Genomic DNA, 16,864 nt, shown 5'->3' with positions numbered 1-16,864 from the left:
TAACCAAGGTTATTTTATGAGTCTTTGATCTTTGAACCACAAGCAGTTGTCAGCTGTACATGAGCGCTACAAAAACCATCCCAATGGGTCTCGAAATGCTTTCTGTTCTGGTGTATGCTGAGGTGGCTGAACATCCTCTTACAGCCCTAATCTTGCTGCTGCTCTTTGTTGTGACTTTTGGTCCACTGTGTTAATGTCTGTAGTCTCCTGTAATTTCTTAGCTTTTTACAATCCATGTCAACCACAATCAGTCTGGTGTGATGGCTCTTTCTTGTAATGAGATGTTCCACTGTCTGTGTTGGCGTGCTTTACTGTTTTTGAGAAACACTGAGCTACAGCAAGTCATTAACTTGACAGGCTACTGCTGCAAATGTTCACACCAAAAGCTGATCAAAGTACGCAGATATCTGCTGCCCAGTTGGAAACTATCAGTGACTGCTGTGATCACATTCTACAAATGTGTGATGACTACTTGTGGCTACCTTTTGCAGGCAGAAGGTGTTTTCCTAAACCTTGTGTTGATACCACATATCCTGCAGTATGTGTGTCCAAGGATGGGACCAGCTCTGCCAGTGAGGCAGCCCGTGTATAGCTGACAACACCAGGCTTATTGCTTCATAGCTAATCAGCTTGAGGGGTGTGACAAATCTCTGGAATGAATGGCATGTCCTCTAGCCGGGGGTTGACTGTGGAAAAAATAAAGGGAACTGAAGGGATTTGATATTCATCTATAAATGAATAAATGCTCATTCAGAAAATGCAGTAGAATACTCAAATTTATGATATTTGTGTAAATGTTATCAGATGTTACAATTCTGCAATTAAAGTTGATTTTTTAAAAAAAAAGTTGAATTCATGTGGCTAGGATTCATAATGATGTAGATTAAGTTTATGGTTCATGTATTTTCACAAGTTTTAAATTTAGCTGATGTTTTTAAGTTTCCAAAGTCTGTGGATGATTATGATGTACAGGTGGCAAAAATATTTAAAGTATGGCACCACTGCTCTGCATGATGAAAATGAACAGTGGCTGAAGTAAAAGGAGTTGGATTTTATCGTCCTTCTCCCCCAAAAAATACACCTTGTATTTTTTTCTGCATTGTCCCTCCACTAAAAAAAATTACAGTGGTGTGATAGTGGAACTTACAATTACATGTTCTAACATGTGAAAGCTTCATTGCAGTCTGTCAACACTAGGAATTTGCACAGTGCTAATGAATAAGTTAAAATGTAATTGAACTCTAAGCTTAGTAGGCCTCAAAACAGCACCTACTTTAGATTCAGTGAAATTGTTCTCTAGCTTGTAAATTAAGCTCTACTCATAGGGTATCCAAGTGTACATTAAATCCATTATGGTTATGCAGAATGAGGACACACTCTCTTTGCGTAATATTATTCTGCCTACTCATGGGGTATGTGCTGGTTCAAGGTTTTATACGCAATCATCATCAAATTACAACAGTTACTGGTTTACCCAGATAATTCAGTTGGTGCTTTTGCTGCTGGATACCATAGGAAGCAACGCATAGGGAGCCCTTTCTTGACACAGATCACTGTCTTCCATGCCTTGAACTTAAGTTGCATAATTCCTGCCAAGACCACACATTTCTGTGGGTAGTCCTGGTGGGGAGATGTTAGTGGAGCTGGGCTTGATTTGGAGGGTTGAGAAGGCTTCTTGCACAGACAGGATAGTTGCTGTGATGGGATGTAATGCCTTCGTTACAACTGTAGAATGGCCCACCTGTGCTTCTTTTTATTATCTTATATCTACAAGATTATCAGTTTAATAGTGAGATGATATTGGAGAAAAGACTGTTAGCAGAAGTTTTGAACAAAATCTGGCCAGTTGTGCCCAAAGTGAAATCTTTGCTTATTGCAACATAAGGGGAAAAATGGCATCTCTTATACCTGCAACTTAATGTTGGCGAACTGTTTCGTTGTGGTAGTATGGTTAATTCAAGGGTCCCTTTTTACTCATCTGACAAGTCCAGTTATGATTAAATTATTCATATTACTCTGAAGGTTATAGGAACAGAAATTTTACTCTACAGTTAGTTGTAGAGCATTTGAGGAGGCAACTGCAAAGCTTTCTCTTCATCAATCAATCATGCACTAACTTTTTCTGTAGGTTACCAGACAGATTAGTAGTCAGCCTGACAACTTCTGAAGAGGTGGTTGCAAAGAGGAACAGAATTACATCTTGACTTGTGAAAGTTACATCATAGTTCTTGGGCAAAGGTTAAAGCTCCCCCAAGGAGTAGCTGTCAGTCTGGCTATATTACTTTGACTCTATTTTAAGAAAATTGGAAGTTTTTTTGATAAAAATATCTCATGAAACTTCAGTTATTCTTTTGGTTATTTTAAACCAGTTGAAAAGTGTGACATGGGTGATACTGATGTTTAGTAGATAATCTTACAGTGTAACAAGACATGCCTGCATTCTAGATGTCAGCTGTTTTGGCAAGTAGTCAGTGTTGATGAAGGCAAAGTGATGATTGTAGAGCAGGTGGGGAAGACATAGTATGGAGCCCATTACTCAGACTAGATATGATCCCTCCAGAATGGTCTTGGAACTGTAACAGATCTGTGAGAACATCTGCTTAATGTTCCATAGTGAAAAAGGAAATAAAACTCTTTGACTTACAGGGAAGAAATAGAGAACAAAACCAGAAAACAGTATTTTTGTGACCCTATGTTCAAAAGACTAACAGACTGGATTAATACAACATAAGTCTCATCCCCAGTCAAAGAAGGATATAGTAGGTCTAGGTAAGATCCATACAAGAGTGACAAGGCTAATTAAAGTGTAAAACTATACATTTTTTTTCTTGGTACAAGAATGACTTAAAACTAGTATCACTTCCTAAATGGTAGAGAACTTAACAGGGCACAGAAGTGTGACAATTATCTGTAAAAGCATGTGCAACATGTTGAGGCAACTATGAAACCATTAACACCATCTTCTAGTGTTAAGAACAAGGAGGGACAGTCAACTGAAACTAGCAGGTGGCAAACTTTTAGATAAAAGTTTCTAACTATTCAAACAGTGCATAAGTGAACCATGAAATACAATCCTGCCCCGTGTTGTGATGCCCAGAAGTTCACATGGGTCTGGAGCGATTAGATAAATTCACAAAGGAAAAATCCAACATGTGCTGTAAAACGCATATGCTGGCTCAGGGGAGCTTCGAGCTCCAACCTGCCATTTGCTGGGGTTATACTCCCATGGTGTAACGGTGTACTATTGTATCCTTACCTAGGCATCTGGTGCTGTTGGGCAGTAGATCCTGGGATAGATAGCCTCTGGTCTGTCCCATCACAGAGCCTTTAAGCTTTATGTCCTTATGACTTGACTGCTAAATAAATATTCTTCAAAGGCTCCAATTTTCATTTGTTCATAGGACTCTTAAGGTAGGACACATGTATACTAGAAAACATGCTGAGGAACGTTCCCGGTGACTGAAGCAATCTGGTGTGGAATAATCTTCATCTCTTATTAAAATCTCTCAATTTGAAAACAGGATGATTTCAAATTGCCAGCTGGGAATGAGCCTAGCTCATGTGAATTCTCAAATGATGCCCAAGAATTTTAGGAGTTTGTTAGTTGGCATCAGCTAAAATTATGCCAGAGACCATTTGAACAATTAAGCAATGTAGACAGTTGTGTTCCAGTACCTGGGAGTGTTTCCAGGCACTGTGTAATTTACAGTTCTAGCCTGAGTATTACTTTTCTATCCAGTTTGAAGTACTGAATAGAAAGAAATTTAGTTGCACCGTAGGGCTTCTCTGTGTGACCACTATAGTTACTGGTCTGCCTCTTACAGGCAAAGTCTCTTTGCTGATTTTATGAGCAAGAACAAAAAGTTCAATTGGATTCTTAAGCTGTCTAAATCTTGCGTCAAAGTGATCTGGGGTCATTTGAACTTTACTGTGTTACCACCTGGGAATTATCAAAATTGCTGCCTAGAACAATGATCAAAATTAAGAGATGCTTTGATAAAAGATGAAATGTAGAATTTGTGATTTTTACATTAAAAGTAATAGCTACCTTTTCTTTTTAGACTATGTCTTCGGCAGTTGTTCAAATATATGCAGCAGATCGCAATGCCATGTGGTCAAAGAAATGCTGTGGTGTAGCTTGCCTTGTAAAGGACAATCCGCAGAGGTCATATTTTATCAGAATATTTGACATTAAGGTAAGCATCTTTTGTTCTTTTTTGCTCTTTAAGCTTGGTTGTATTCATTCTGCATCTTGAATTGAACGTGTAGGTTGTCGTAGCCTCAACTCGTAGAAATTCTCAAGTAAATGGTTGTGCTTTAAGCAGTGCAATTACAGTGCTTATTAATAGGCAAGTGTGACTTTCTCAGGTATTCTAAATTATTTCATAGATGTCAGCTTTTGTGGATGAAATAAATATCAGATAAAATTTTCTTACAGCTCACAGAAACTGTCTTCTACAGATCTGATTAGTCAAACTATTGAAAAGTTAGTATAGTGTCACTGATACGGATAACTGACAAAATTCTAGTGGATGTCACTACTTTGGATGATATTCACAAAATAGATGCCATCTTCTGTATGGGTGGAAACAATCTTTTTGATTAGTGTTTTGGTGCATGTGAAAACTGCAGGAGAAACAAGGTTTTATTTTCCCCTCCACAATATATACATTCATCCTGAAGATCTTTCTCCTGTTCTAATACTTCACTCAAAACAGTGGGAACTAAGAAATGAAGTGTCCAAGATGTGTTTTCATTACAAAAATGATACTGAGAAGTGTAAGTCCTACTGACTTTGTTGAGACTTTGGAAGGCTTCCCATTATCTCTGTAGCCAGGAACGACTCATTATCTGTCAGTGGTCAGTGCTTGTAGTCTCTCAGATTTGTCCAGAGTTGCCAGTTGGCACTTGAATTTGACTTTGTAATTTGGTCACTTGACTATTAGACTTGGTGAGAAACCTGTTCCTTGGGTGCTGAACTGTAATGCCATTTAAATATATAAAACTTATTAAAAAAGTGAGATTTTTTTTGTTCTCTTTTTAAGTTTACTGTTTTCAAGTCAAGCCTGAGATAGTAACAGGAGACTGGAAGTCTACTTTATTGCTGTTGCTGCTATCACTGTATTCCTATCACTGGTCACTGTTGCTGCTCCCAATATCACTATTGCAGGATTGTAGAACTCAAAGGATGTTTTTTGAAAACAACCAAGAATTTGAACAGAACACAGTGACTTGATGGAATAGTCTTCACCAAGTTCCAGTATATTTTTGACTTTGAGTTCATTCGTTGGGTTAATAGCGGGGTAGATGCTTAACACCGTGCAGCTTCCAACTCTTAAGTTAAACTCTGCAATTCGTCTAAGTTTTTAAAAATATTTTTTCTTCTTTTCAGGATGGGAAATTATTGTGGGAGCAGGAGCTGTACAATAACTTTGTATATAATAGTCCTAGAGGATATTTTCATACCTTTGCTGGAGATGTGAGTCTCAATGTCTTTTAATATCTATTTTAAAATGCCTTTTATTTGAACAGTAGCTTCTTTTAATATAACTGAGGTTTTTAATTTCATTCTGCAAATTATTTATAAAACTACAAAATTAATTGTGTTCTGTGAAGCTTTTTAAGCTTATTTGTAAAAGGATTTTTTTGGTATCTCAACTAGAAAACTTAATCCATAGGACAGAAGCATAAAATGTAATTCTTTATTTTCAACTCCCTTTAATGAAATTACATTTGACTTGTAGATGAGGTTTGTGAAGTATCATATATTCTTAAAGCACAAATCTTCCGTCCTTTGATTTCAGCTGCAAGATTTTGCTCAAATTTATTAGCCATGATCTCTAGAAACTTGATGAGTAGACAGACATTCCTAAGATAGAATGCTTCACTAAGACTTGGTTCCAAATTTGCAGTGATAATTTTTTCTGATTATACCTTCAGAAGGTGTAAGAAGACACCTAAGAAAGCCTTTGAAACATTTTCTTAGTCATGGGTGGGGGAATATTAATGTTTTTCAGACATGTCAAGTTGGTCTTAATTTTGCTAATGAAGAAGAAGCTAAACTATTCCGCAAAACAGTAACAGATTTACTTGGACGACGGCAGAGAAAATCTGGTAAATATTCAAATTAATCTTAAATTCAGGCTTGTTTATGTTGTTTTGGGGGGAGGCAGGAAGCTACTTTATGTCTGAAAGCTACTGGAGACGCTACTGCCATATTTATCTTTAGAAGTAATTGTGTTATTAAAGCGTGCTTGTTTTCTCTACTGTGCAAAAATAATATTTTTCTGAAATACTTGGTGCTCCTTGCTGTAAGCTTCCTTGTAAGCTGAGACTTCAGGGTTGTGGTGTTTGAAAATACAGATCAGGAGGAAGCAAAAACGGTAAGCTGTCAATGGGAAAACTAGAAATCTTTCTGTAAGCTGTTTTCACATTTGACTAAACCCTCTTTTAGCTTTGGGCTGTTTATAACTGATTTGTTTAAACTCAGCCCAAGTGGGTTGTAACAAAGATTTTACCATCTGGTATGTTCAGTAGTTCATGTGAATGGATTTTTGGCATTGGTCCAGTGTTTAGTAGAGAAATATCTTTTATTCAAAACTAGTGATCTTGGCAGAGGCCAAGAACAGAAGACATAACATGCCTATACTGTCCTTAGCATCACAGGACAGTCTGCAGCACAGTATGCTTTTTGCCAGCTTCAAGATGCTTTAGGAACATGGTCAGTGTTTTAAAGGGAGCTCAGACTTCCTACAGATCTTGTCTTGGTCCTTTTCCAGGGAGCCCATAAACAACTTGCCTCTCTGACAGCCATATGTCCATGAAGGATAAGGTGATATAAATCATAGGCTGAGAATACACAGATGTGCACAGGCTTGCTGTAAACTGTAGCGTGGACTTCTGTTGAAGCTACAGGATGCATTTTTGTAGTCCATTCTGGAATTGAATTGCACTAGCAATGCAGTGCAGACTAATGTAAAGGGAGGAAGTCCTCATCTTGGAGTGCCATCCTTGCAAGTATTCTTGGGAAGCTACATGATCTATATGTATTCACTTGGATTTCATTTAGGTATGGTGACTCAGGTGTAGAACATTTGTTCCAGAAGCTTAAATAGCTTTTTTAAGATTCCCTCTGCTTGGAATTAAATACATTCATAGGGTTTCATGGGAAGTGGGGTCATTAAGAAGTGGCATTAATAATGTTTCTCATACTTGTTGTGTAAAAGTAATCTTGCATCACCTTGCATCTCCTGTTCCTGAAGTTTCACTCTATTATGTGTCTAAAACAGTGCTACAGAGCACAGAGGTGACTTAGGAAGAAATGTTTGCATTACTGGCCATAGCAAGCTTTGTTTGAAAACAGTGGTTCAGTCAGACCTCCTGTTCACAGGACAGAGTTTCACCTCTAGTTTTTCTTGTTTAGTCTTTGAGGTTATGTCTTGGTTTGTGTACTCAAACTCATGTTGTAGGATGAGCATACTCCATACATTGTCTTCTAACAACTTATCTCCCCAAACACTTACAACTTGAAGACAACTGTAACTAAAAAAAAAAAAAAAAACCCAAACCAAAACTCCCAAGCTGTGGGGTTTTTTTTCCTTAAGAGCTGCAAAACAAGAATTGAAAACAATCATAAGATTCCTTAGTCAAGCCACCAGATGGAGTTCTGTATTTGTCATTGATGTGACTATCTAATTGTGCTTCTAAAATAACAGGCTTTGCACTTGCCCAAGTCAAAGCTGATCTGCTGGTGGTGTTTATATATTTATTTATTGATTGACTGATCTAAAAATGCATATATAAAATATTAATTTATACATAGATTTATATATAATATAAATGATATATAAAAGTTGTATATCATTTACAATGTGTATATATAAATTGTGTGTGTGTCTTCTAATGCATCTTAACTTTTCAAACACAGAGGTAATAGTCTGGTAGTTTTGATACTTTTCTGTTTTAATGGGATTTTTACTCCCATGCCTTCCAAAATATGTTTCATTTCATAGCAATGCCACCTGACATGCCTTCAACTCAAATGAGTACTCCATGTGATCACTTAACAGCCTGTTATACCATTCAGAGCTTGCTAGGAGACTTTTCCAGGAGTCTTATGGAAAGCTTATGTTGTTGGAAGGTATCAAGAACAGCAGTTTTGGCTCACTAAACTATGTCTTAGTGCTGAGAGTAGTACACAAAATGTTGTCTAACAGCTGCAAGAAGAGGCAACAGTATTCTGCTCTTCATTACTCGGCATGAAATGCACTGGTGTATACAGACAATTTCTGAGTAAGTGCATCTGGAATTCCAGAGAGGTGAAAGTTTGGCTCCAAATAGAGAATGTACAAAAGCTTGCAAATGTACAAAATACCTAATAGAGAATAGAATGAGGGAGAAAGGCAGAGAAAGAATTATTGATGTGTTGTATTAATCTTTTTAATATGGTTTTCATCTAGCTAAATTCTATTTTTTTTTTTTTTAGTAAATTAAATTCTTAACCTTAGGTTAGGAAGAAATTACTATAATTGGTTAATTTCTCTGGTAGACTTACTTAAATAATCTCTCCGTTTACTTCTTAAACTGATCCCAAATAGTTCCCCCGGTAAGCAGGGTGAACACTGTTTCTCTTCTCAGTGCTTGCAGTGTAGTACATTCTCACTTTGAGTATTCTTGCATGTAGGTACTGTTAGTTTTTATTATCTTGTCTCAGAAATGTTCATGTGTGTACACACACAACTGTCCTCTCCACATCCTTAGCACTCAGCCATAAAAGGGGAACAGAGACTTGTAGAACAGAGCCTTGTTCTTAACTGCCTTTCTGAAGTAGGAGGCTTCTTGACTAATTTTTATGGACTGCATGTAGCTCATGGATGGGAGCTCTGTTAGCCCTCTTCAAAGCTGCCTTTTTCCTCCACAAGCTTTTAGCTCCTGATGCCCTTCCTAATGCACTTCGTAAGCTTCAGGCTGGATTCTTAATATGGAGAGCTATTTTTTTTTTCTGTCATCTTTGGTCACAGCTTTTGTTTTTACTGCTTGGGAGACAAAAGCATCTCTGAAGTCCTCAGCCTGCATTGGATTCAAGTTTCAGCAGAGATCATTCTTGTTTCCAGGAATATTTACTGAAGGGAGCTGTGGTTTTTGGACATAGGCAGCTGGTGAAGTTGATCTCTTTTGGATCAGTAGGCATCTCCATCTTCAAACAGGGAGAAATCCACCACTCTCCAGTCAGGTCATTTGCAGTTCAGAGCAGGAGTTCATATTTTCTACTTAGCACTGGGAAACACAGAAGAACAGATCTGGACTCTTTGGGCCACAAATTAATGTTTTATATACCCAGCAAAAATCACAGGGAGTCTTTAAAATGTCTTCCTTTGTTTTCCGCTATCTTTTCTCTTGAACTCTCTTCTAATGAAAATTGTAATGGATTCCCATGATTTGGCACAAGGCCACTTTAACACTTCCTGTGAATACCTCCTGCTTTTGCCAGCTTCTCATCCTGTACCAAATGACTTGCAGTCAGTCCTGCACTCTCCGTTGCTGTCTCTGAGTTTTTGAATAAAACTAAGTATGTTGCAAAAGTTGAGTTTGGGTTGGGTTTTTTTTTTTTGGCAGTACAACATCAGTGGTTCCTTAAACTGAATATTCTAGGAAGAGAAAGTGCAGTATTTGGCCAAAAAAGAGTTGGTTTTGGTTTTGTTGGTATTTTTTTTCCCCCTTCCTCAGACCTGATACCTTTCGCTGAGGCACCCTTGCAGAGGTTCTCCACCTTTGTGCCTAAGGCTAACCCTCTGTGAGCCAAGAGACAACTGCTTGTCTTTAGAAGGCTTGCTCAGTAACAGTTCATTCTCAAGGGGTTTTGGTCACCTTCCTCTGAAGTTTTGATGACCATGACAGCTTCTTTATTCCTACCTGAAGATTAGCTGACGGATATGAGGCTGACTTGCCTTGCACACTTAGGGTTGTAGATTTTTTTTTTAAATATTGCTATGACAGGGTCAACACTATCTGTGGAGGCCCCTTCCCCTTATGTTTCTGTGTCTCGAAAAATATAGTAAGTTACCAGTTTTTCTGGGGCTTGCTGAAGAGTGAAATGTCTGTTATGAATTCTTGCTACAAAACTCTTGGGAGTACCTGTTAGATTTCAGATTCTCCAGATCTGAAAGGGAGGGATGTACAGCCTTCCTTATGGAGCCATGTTTTTTGGTGCAGTAAGATAACAAACTGCTTGCCCATATAGGTACTGCTAAATCCAAAATTCTTGAGAGTGAGTGTGTAGGTACACAAATAGCGTAACTGTGTACTGGCAGTTTTGAAGGATGGTTGCAAGGTAGGCAAATGTTATTTGTGGTGGATAGGAATTAATAGTGAGGGAAATCTCCTTTAAAGAAGAATTTACTGTTATAGGTGGAGAATACTGGGGTGTGAAATGTTTAAAACTACATTTTAAATCATCAAGTCAAATTCTTCATGGTCTGTGAAACAGTTTGGCATTGTGAATAGAGTATCAGATTAGTACTAAGGAGATTCTAGTTCTGTTCCATATTGTTCAGTTACTGGTTGGATAACATAGGTGAAGTGTCTTGCCCCTCTGTGTCCTATTTTTCTTTGCATAAAACCAAAAATAACTATAATATATTTCAGGTTCTGTGAGAGAACAATACTGTATAAAAGCGCTAATTATGTTTCAGAGAAAAATGAAGGAACAGTCTAGTTCAGTGGAAATCAGAAAGCATAACGCTTCAAAAATCTTGCTGTGATAGGTTGTACCAAAACAGCTACCTTTTGGGTATTTCACCTTATTTTGGAGTCAAAATGTCTGAAACCAGTTCAGCTATTTCCTTATGCTCCTACTCTGTTTACTCACTTGAAATCAGTGCTTATTATTTAGGATTAGGTTTTTATTGTTCTGTAATGCTTTTTTTCAACTACACAACAACAAGGCTTTAAGAATATTAATAGATTCTTAAGTTTGAGTTCAAGGTCATTGAAAGCTTTGCTAGAAACTAACATTTAGAATGATTTTTTTTCTGTGATACCTATGAATAAATAGCTCTTTTTTCTTTTTCAACAGAAAAAAGACGAGACCCACCAAATGGTAAGCTTTTTGCATGAATCACTGCATTTTGTTTTTTATTACTGCTCTCATTTACTGTTTTTGTATAGATTTGTTTTGGACTTGTTCCAGATAGTCATGTGGTGGCAAAAGCAGTAAACTCTTACTCATAGAATCGTATCAATCATAGAATGGTTTGGGTTGGAAGAGACCTTAAAGATCATCCAGTTCCAACCCCCCTGCCATGGGCAGGGACACCTTCCACTAGATCAGGTTGCTCAAAGCCCCGTCCAACCTGGCCTTGAACACTGCCAGGGAGGGGGCATCCACAGCTTCTCTGGGCAACCTGTTCCAGTGCCTCACCACCCTCACAATAAAGAATTTCTTTCTTACATCTAATATAAACCGACCCTCTTTCAGTTTAAAACTGTTACCCCTCATCCTATCACTACACTCCCTGACAAAGAGTCCCTCCCCATCTTTCCTGTAGCCCCCTTTAAGTACTGGAAGGCCGCTATAAGGTCTCCCTGGAGCCTTCTCTAGGCTGAACAACCCCAACTCTCTCAGCCTGTCCCCATAAGGGAGGTGCTCCAGACCTTATTCTGGAGGTTAGTATATTTGTTTTGTTTCTGTTCTTTGGCATTTGTCTAGTTGTAGCTTGAAAGATTTGTGGCTTAGCTGGAATTTATAAAGAATGCTTTTGGAGGAGCATGTTTTGTTGTAAATAGGACAGAGGCCCTTCAGCTTAAACTGAGAAGAAAACTTTGTACCTTGCAGTTGCTGCTTGGTCTTCAGAATATGCATATATAGGATCACTATGTAGAACCTTGCTGAAACTGAAAGTTAGCCTATTTGTCTAAAGGCGGGCATAATGATGACAGATATAAAACATCCATAAAATTTCAATTGCGTATCCAGCTAACCATGTAACATAGCCTTTTGGTCATACGTCATATGTTTGTCAGTATTAAACGTTTTGCATGAAGGATTATTTTAATCTATTTGCCTCTCAGGAATACATCTCACTGGCATGAAGATACATGTTCCTCAGGAGATGCCCTCATTAAATTGATGGAAGGAATCAAAACTGTGTATCAATTTGATCCAAAATTTTTTTACCATCTAATTCTAAAATCAAATGAAAAATGTACATCAATGAATATCAAGTTTGGGGTCTCTGTAGTTCTGAATTCACACTGAAGTTAAAAAGTGTTTTTTCCTGTGATATTTCTGTTGGTGATCCAGATAGATCATATCACTGTATCTGTTAGTTTGCTGCTTGAGCAAGGGTATAGTCAACTGATCATCTGAGGTCCCCTTACAGCCTGAGGAGGTAGTCTTAAAATTGTACTAACATCCAATCCTTAACTAATACTGAATTACAGGAACTGCTGATGTCTTTTATATCCAAATAAAGCCTCCCTCATGTGAAATACTTCTCAAAAAATACTCTTTTCGTAAACACTCAGTTTTGAGGAAGTTCAGGCAATCATCAGTTTAGGCCAGGCATTTTTAGTATCAATTCTTTCAACTGGGACTGGGTTGTTTAGTTTCTAAACAATCATAGTAATACCATCCATGATCATCTTACCAGCTTTTCTGAGCTTTCAGAAGGTTTTAACTGTTCTGCATCTTGAGTGACAGTTGCTTCTGCTCACCTAAACACCACATCCCTGACAGCAATGTCTGCAGAGCAGGTAGAATTTAAAACAGCAGTGGTGACTGTGTAGTGCCACCTACCACAAAAAATTTAGCCTTTGTCTCTACTGTAAATGTTACCAATAGTAACACAAACAATTTGTTTGTCTAGGTTGCTATCTGTGATTGGAGTAAGATTTAAGAAAACTAAATCTGTAAAAACTTTTGTGCTTAAAATACTCTCATAATTAATCCTGTAAAATATCCCGTAATCCTCAGGCAACGATTTTTTTCTGAGAAAAATATTGCATACCAAACTTGCATCCATTGCCTTTATTTTGAATGTTCTGTGGAATACATAGGTTTATGACCAGTGTTTCAGGTTTATAATCACTAGTCAAAGCTCTGAGCATCTCTTCTTTTTTATTAAACTGTTTCACTGGGAGTCCCTGTACTCTTTCATGACCTGTCTTCTTTTTCTGATTCTGTCCCAATTCTGTAATGTGTGGCTTCTCAGCTGGCAGAGTTAGCTGTGTTTGTGCCCTCTGTAGTCATAGGTGAGACATGCTAAGGGCATGGGTTATAGCCTCCGCATTTCAGCGTTTGGAATTCAGACTAGAGCAGATATATACTATCAGCATGTAACTGGGAAAAAACTATTGTAGTATCAGCTGGTTTTTGTTTTACTCTCCATATGCAGTGAAATTCTATGGGGGAAGAAAAAAAAAAGGGACACCTGCTTTTTTTGTACTGAGTATCAATGCATAATGACCTTTAAAACTGAAAAACAAGAACAGACACTTCTGTACTCACATGATCCGAGCTTGAAATACTGTGGGGAATTCTGTTTTAATGGGTCTTGTTTGTCTGGATTTTCTGCATACGTTGAAGCTTCATGGAGAAAGAATTCTGTCTTTTCGTATGACGTTTTCAATAGTGTGGATTTAAGCTTGGTTGTGTGGTTTTTTGGGTTTTTTGAGTTTTTTTAGAATTGCAGGATTAAAATCAAATTGGTGTTAACAGTTATGTAAAATGTATTAGTCTGTAATTTCCTGGGATTTATGTTCTACTCATTTGTAATAGCTAGGTCTATCTATGCAAATAAAGAAGAGTCATTATAGTTGAACTGACCTCTTAGTGAAGTTCTGGATGAAACAAGGATTTGTCAGAGAATTAGGTTTTGAGGGAATCTTTAAGAACCATGCAGCAGAATTTTGTTTCGGCTGTTAACTAGAACAGCTGCATTTATTGTAGGGATGTCTGTAGTCTGGGACAGATGCCTAGAGAGGTTCTAAATAAAATACCGATAATTTCGTAAAATTAAGATTTCAGAATGTTCTGCACTGCATTTTCTGGAGCCCCTTCTGAAGATGGCACAGATATTGATAACAGTGGATGCTTAAGGCCACTGTACCGTCAGGTACTTCCTAGTGATGAGCTCTATATGCCTCTCTCATCTTCGTTTGTTGAGCTATCTACACCTGATGGGGAAGGTGCATGTCTTATGATGGGAAAAATTTTACTGGATTATAAATATGGCAGTTCTAGAAGAGTATAATTCTTTCCAAGGTTCTTTTATCTCTCGTGGACATCTAAGGTCTAAACTTGACGGTAAGAAAAATTTTCAGCTCTAAGAGTTTACTATGATCACTTGTATGACTATTACTAGTATCAAGGGGAATCAGGCTATCAGTCCTTAATTTGAGCTCATCTGAATAAAACTTCAATTTGCAAATGGCTGCTGATTCACATGGTTAAAACCATGTATGGTTAGTTCAGGATTTTACATGTAGAAAGGTGCATTTTCACTGTTAGGAATTATGAGAAGAATATCACAAACTTCCTAGCATTGCAGAAGTACGTCTTGCTTTTTGAACATCAGTTCAGCTGCTGAAACTACAAGTATCAGTATAATACGTAAAAATAGGGAGGATATCATAGAGAAAATGTAATAGGTGGTTAAAGTGAAAATGAACTCCTACAGTGTGTTTTGGTTTTGTATCTAATGAAATTAAGACTGTAATTTTCAATTAATTCTGAAGATTTTACTTAACTCCACTTGTTAAGTTTTGGGTTGATGTTATTTGATGATTAGTGAATTTAATGCTAACTTTAAGTGGAACTTTAACAATGCAAATTGTTTTGCATAGTTGTATGTGGTCAGTTTGTGCTTTGGTGTTCTTAAAGGACAGTTGTTTAGATTATAACATTTCTAGATCAAAACATTTCTGCTTAGCAGAAGACACTTTAGAAACTCTTCTTCCTGCAGTTTTAAATCTTGTTCTTTGACTCCTGCAGGAAGGTAGTTGTCATATGTTTTTAGATGAGTTTTGTCTAGCCCAATGTCGCATTTCTGTTCTTGTTTCTTGTTCTGGCCAGTACTAGGTGCTTCCCACTGAGGTGTTAAACTGCAAGTGTCAGCTATGTTATCCATTGTATTGTCTGCTTCTCCTTTCTGATTTGGACTTTGGACTGTAAAACCTAAGGCTTGTTAACAGGTCCTTTCTGAACGCTTGTAGAACTTTGAATTATCCATACAAAATTCAGTTATGAAAAAATAGTGTCAAAATAAGGTTCAGGTTTATCAAAGTCTACTTAGGCTTTTTTATCATCTGCCCAGTAACAGTGGGTGCATGAAGCTTATTTTAATTGATTTGCTAACCATTGGGTGGTAACTCACAGGCAAGAAGAGGATGTTTTCAAACTATTTCTGGGTGAACTGGTCTTAAATTAACTGCTTAATCTCATTCTTCCAAAACTAAAATCACTTATCCTCTTTGCAGGTTTCTTTAAAAATACATATATGTACATATGTATATTTATGAAAGAGGCATAAATTGCCTCTTAGTATTTAAATTCTACTATCACTTGCTTATGTCAAGAGTTATCCTCTGTCAAAGCTAAAAGACTTGTGTGGAAAACATGCTAGTATTACACAAGAAACATAATGCTAAAATTGGCATGAGTATAATTCAGATGCATTTTAAATAACTAGAGTGATAATTCAAAAATCGTTTATAATGAAGAACGTTATTCATAATTTCTGTTTAATTTGTATTTCTGGTGCTGTTTTTACTGTCAGTCTTCAAAACTACTGTTTAGTCTTCAAGCTCTGTTTCTTATCTGGGAGTTCAATTATTTTGCCAATCTGTCAAAGAGTAAGACATAAGAAATCCTGAATAGTTCCATAGATATTGTCCTATACCTGAAGACAGGAGTGTGTCCAGAGCAGCCCTCTGAAGTTCTTGTGATGTTCAGGTTCTGTGTGCGGTGGCAGAAAGCATTCCTACTTGGGGCTGCTTAAGCAAAGGTTTCCTCTCCTTTAAAATCAGTTTACTGTGCTGCCAACGTCATGGTGTGCTGGGTGTTACTGTTTATGGCACTCACTTCTTTGATCTTGTCTAGGATTGTAGCTATGCTGTACCTTAATGGGTCTCATTCCATGTGTCCTGTGTACAGAACTATTTAGTTTAAAATTACTTTCTTTGCCAAATTTGCAAAAAAAAAATTCTAGTTTAGAAAATTTTTCTGCCATTGCTCTGCTCTAGCAACATTTATTTTTTTTTTCTTCAGCAGGTAACTTAGTCTATGTATTTGACATCCAGAACCCAGACGGATAGTGGATTCATGTAGCATGTAGAGCTATGGCTACAGTATTTTACCACTCAATTAAAAAAGTTTCTAGGTTAAATATGGCTTTCTTGAAACACAGTAGTAAAAATCCTGTACTTTACCTTCACAGGCCCAAATCTACCAATGGCAACTGTTGATATCAAAAACCCAGAGATTACAACTAACAGATTTTATACTCCACAAGTCAACAATATTTCATATACCAAAGAAAAGAAGAAAGGAAAGACTAAAAAGAGAAGATTGACAAAGGCAGATATTGGAACGCCATCTAATTTCCAGTAAGGACTCTTTTCAGTTTGTCTCTGGTTTTTGGTGGGTGGGGGGTTTTGTTGGTTTGGGAGGTTTTTTTGGGTGTGCCAATTACACTTGCAAATACTCAAGACTTGAATGTGTGACTGTTGTGTGTAACCTGAACTACAGTGAATGCTAGCTGGGATGCTGTGGGTTTTAAAAGCAAGTTAGCTTCTACACAGGTGAGGAGTTTACTGTAACAGTAAACAAAAAGTAACTTGCTACCCTAAAATAGCTTAGAAAACA

The 16,864-nt window shown here is 37.3% G+C and overlaps 1 protein-coding gene across 2 annotated transcripts in view; it reads left to right on the top strand.

The window, feature by feature from the left end:
* Positions 1 to 16,864, top strand: part of WASL (WASP like actin nucleation promoting factor) — a 51,583-nt gene that overhangs the window by 22,125 nt on the left and 12,594 nt on the right. For both annotated transcript variants that reach the window (XM_074827635.1, XM_074827636.1), the window contains exons 2-6: positions 4,062 to 4,196; positions 5,393 to 5,479; positions 6,018 to 6,114; positions 11,075 to 11,098; positions 16,437 to 16,605. In XM_074827635.1, coding sequence (XP_074683736.1) covers positions 4,062 to 4,196; positions 5,393 to 5,479; positions 6,018 to 6,114; positions 11,075 to 11,098; positions 16,437 to 16,605 — 512 coding nt within the window. The remainder of the gene's footprint in view (positions 1 to 4,061; positions 4,197 to 5,392; positions 5,480 to 6,017; positions 6,115 to 11,074; positions 11,099 to 16,436; positions 16,606 to 16,864) is intronic.

Source organism: Strix aluco, chromosome 5, assembly GCF_031877795.1.
Source record: "Strix aluco isolate bStrAlu1 chromosome 5, bStrAlu1.hap1, whole genome shotgun sequence".
Lineage (NCBI taxonomy): Eukaryota > Metazoa > Chordata > Aves > Strigiformes > Strigidae > Strix > Strix aluco.
Note: the sequence above shows the minus strand (reverse complement) of the source record. Positions and strands in the feature narration are given on the sequence as shown.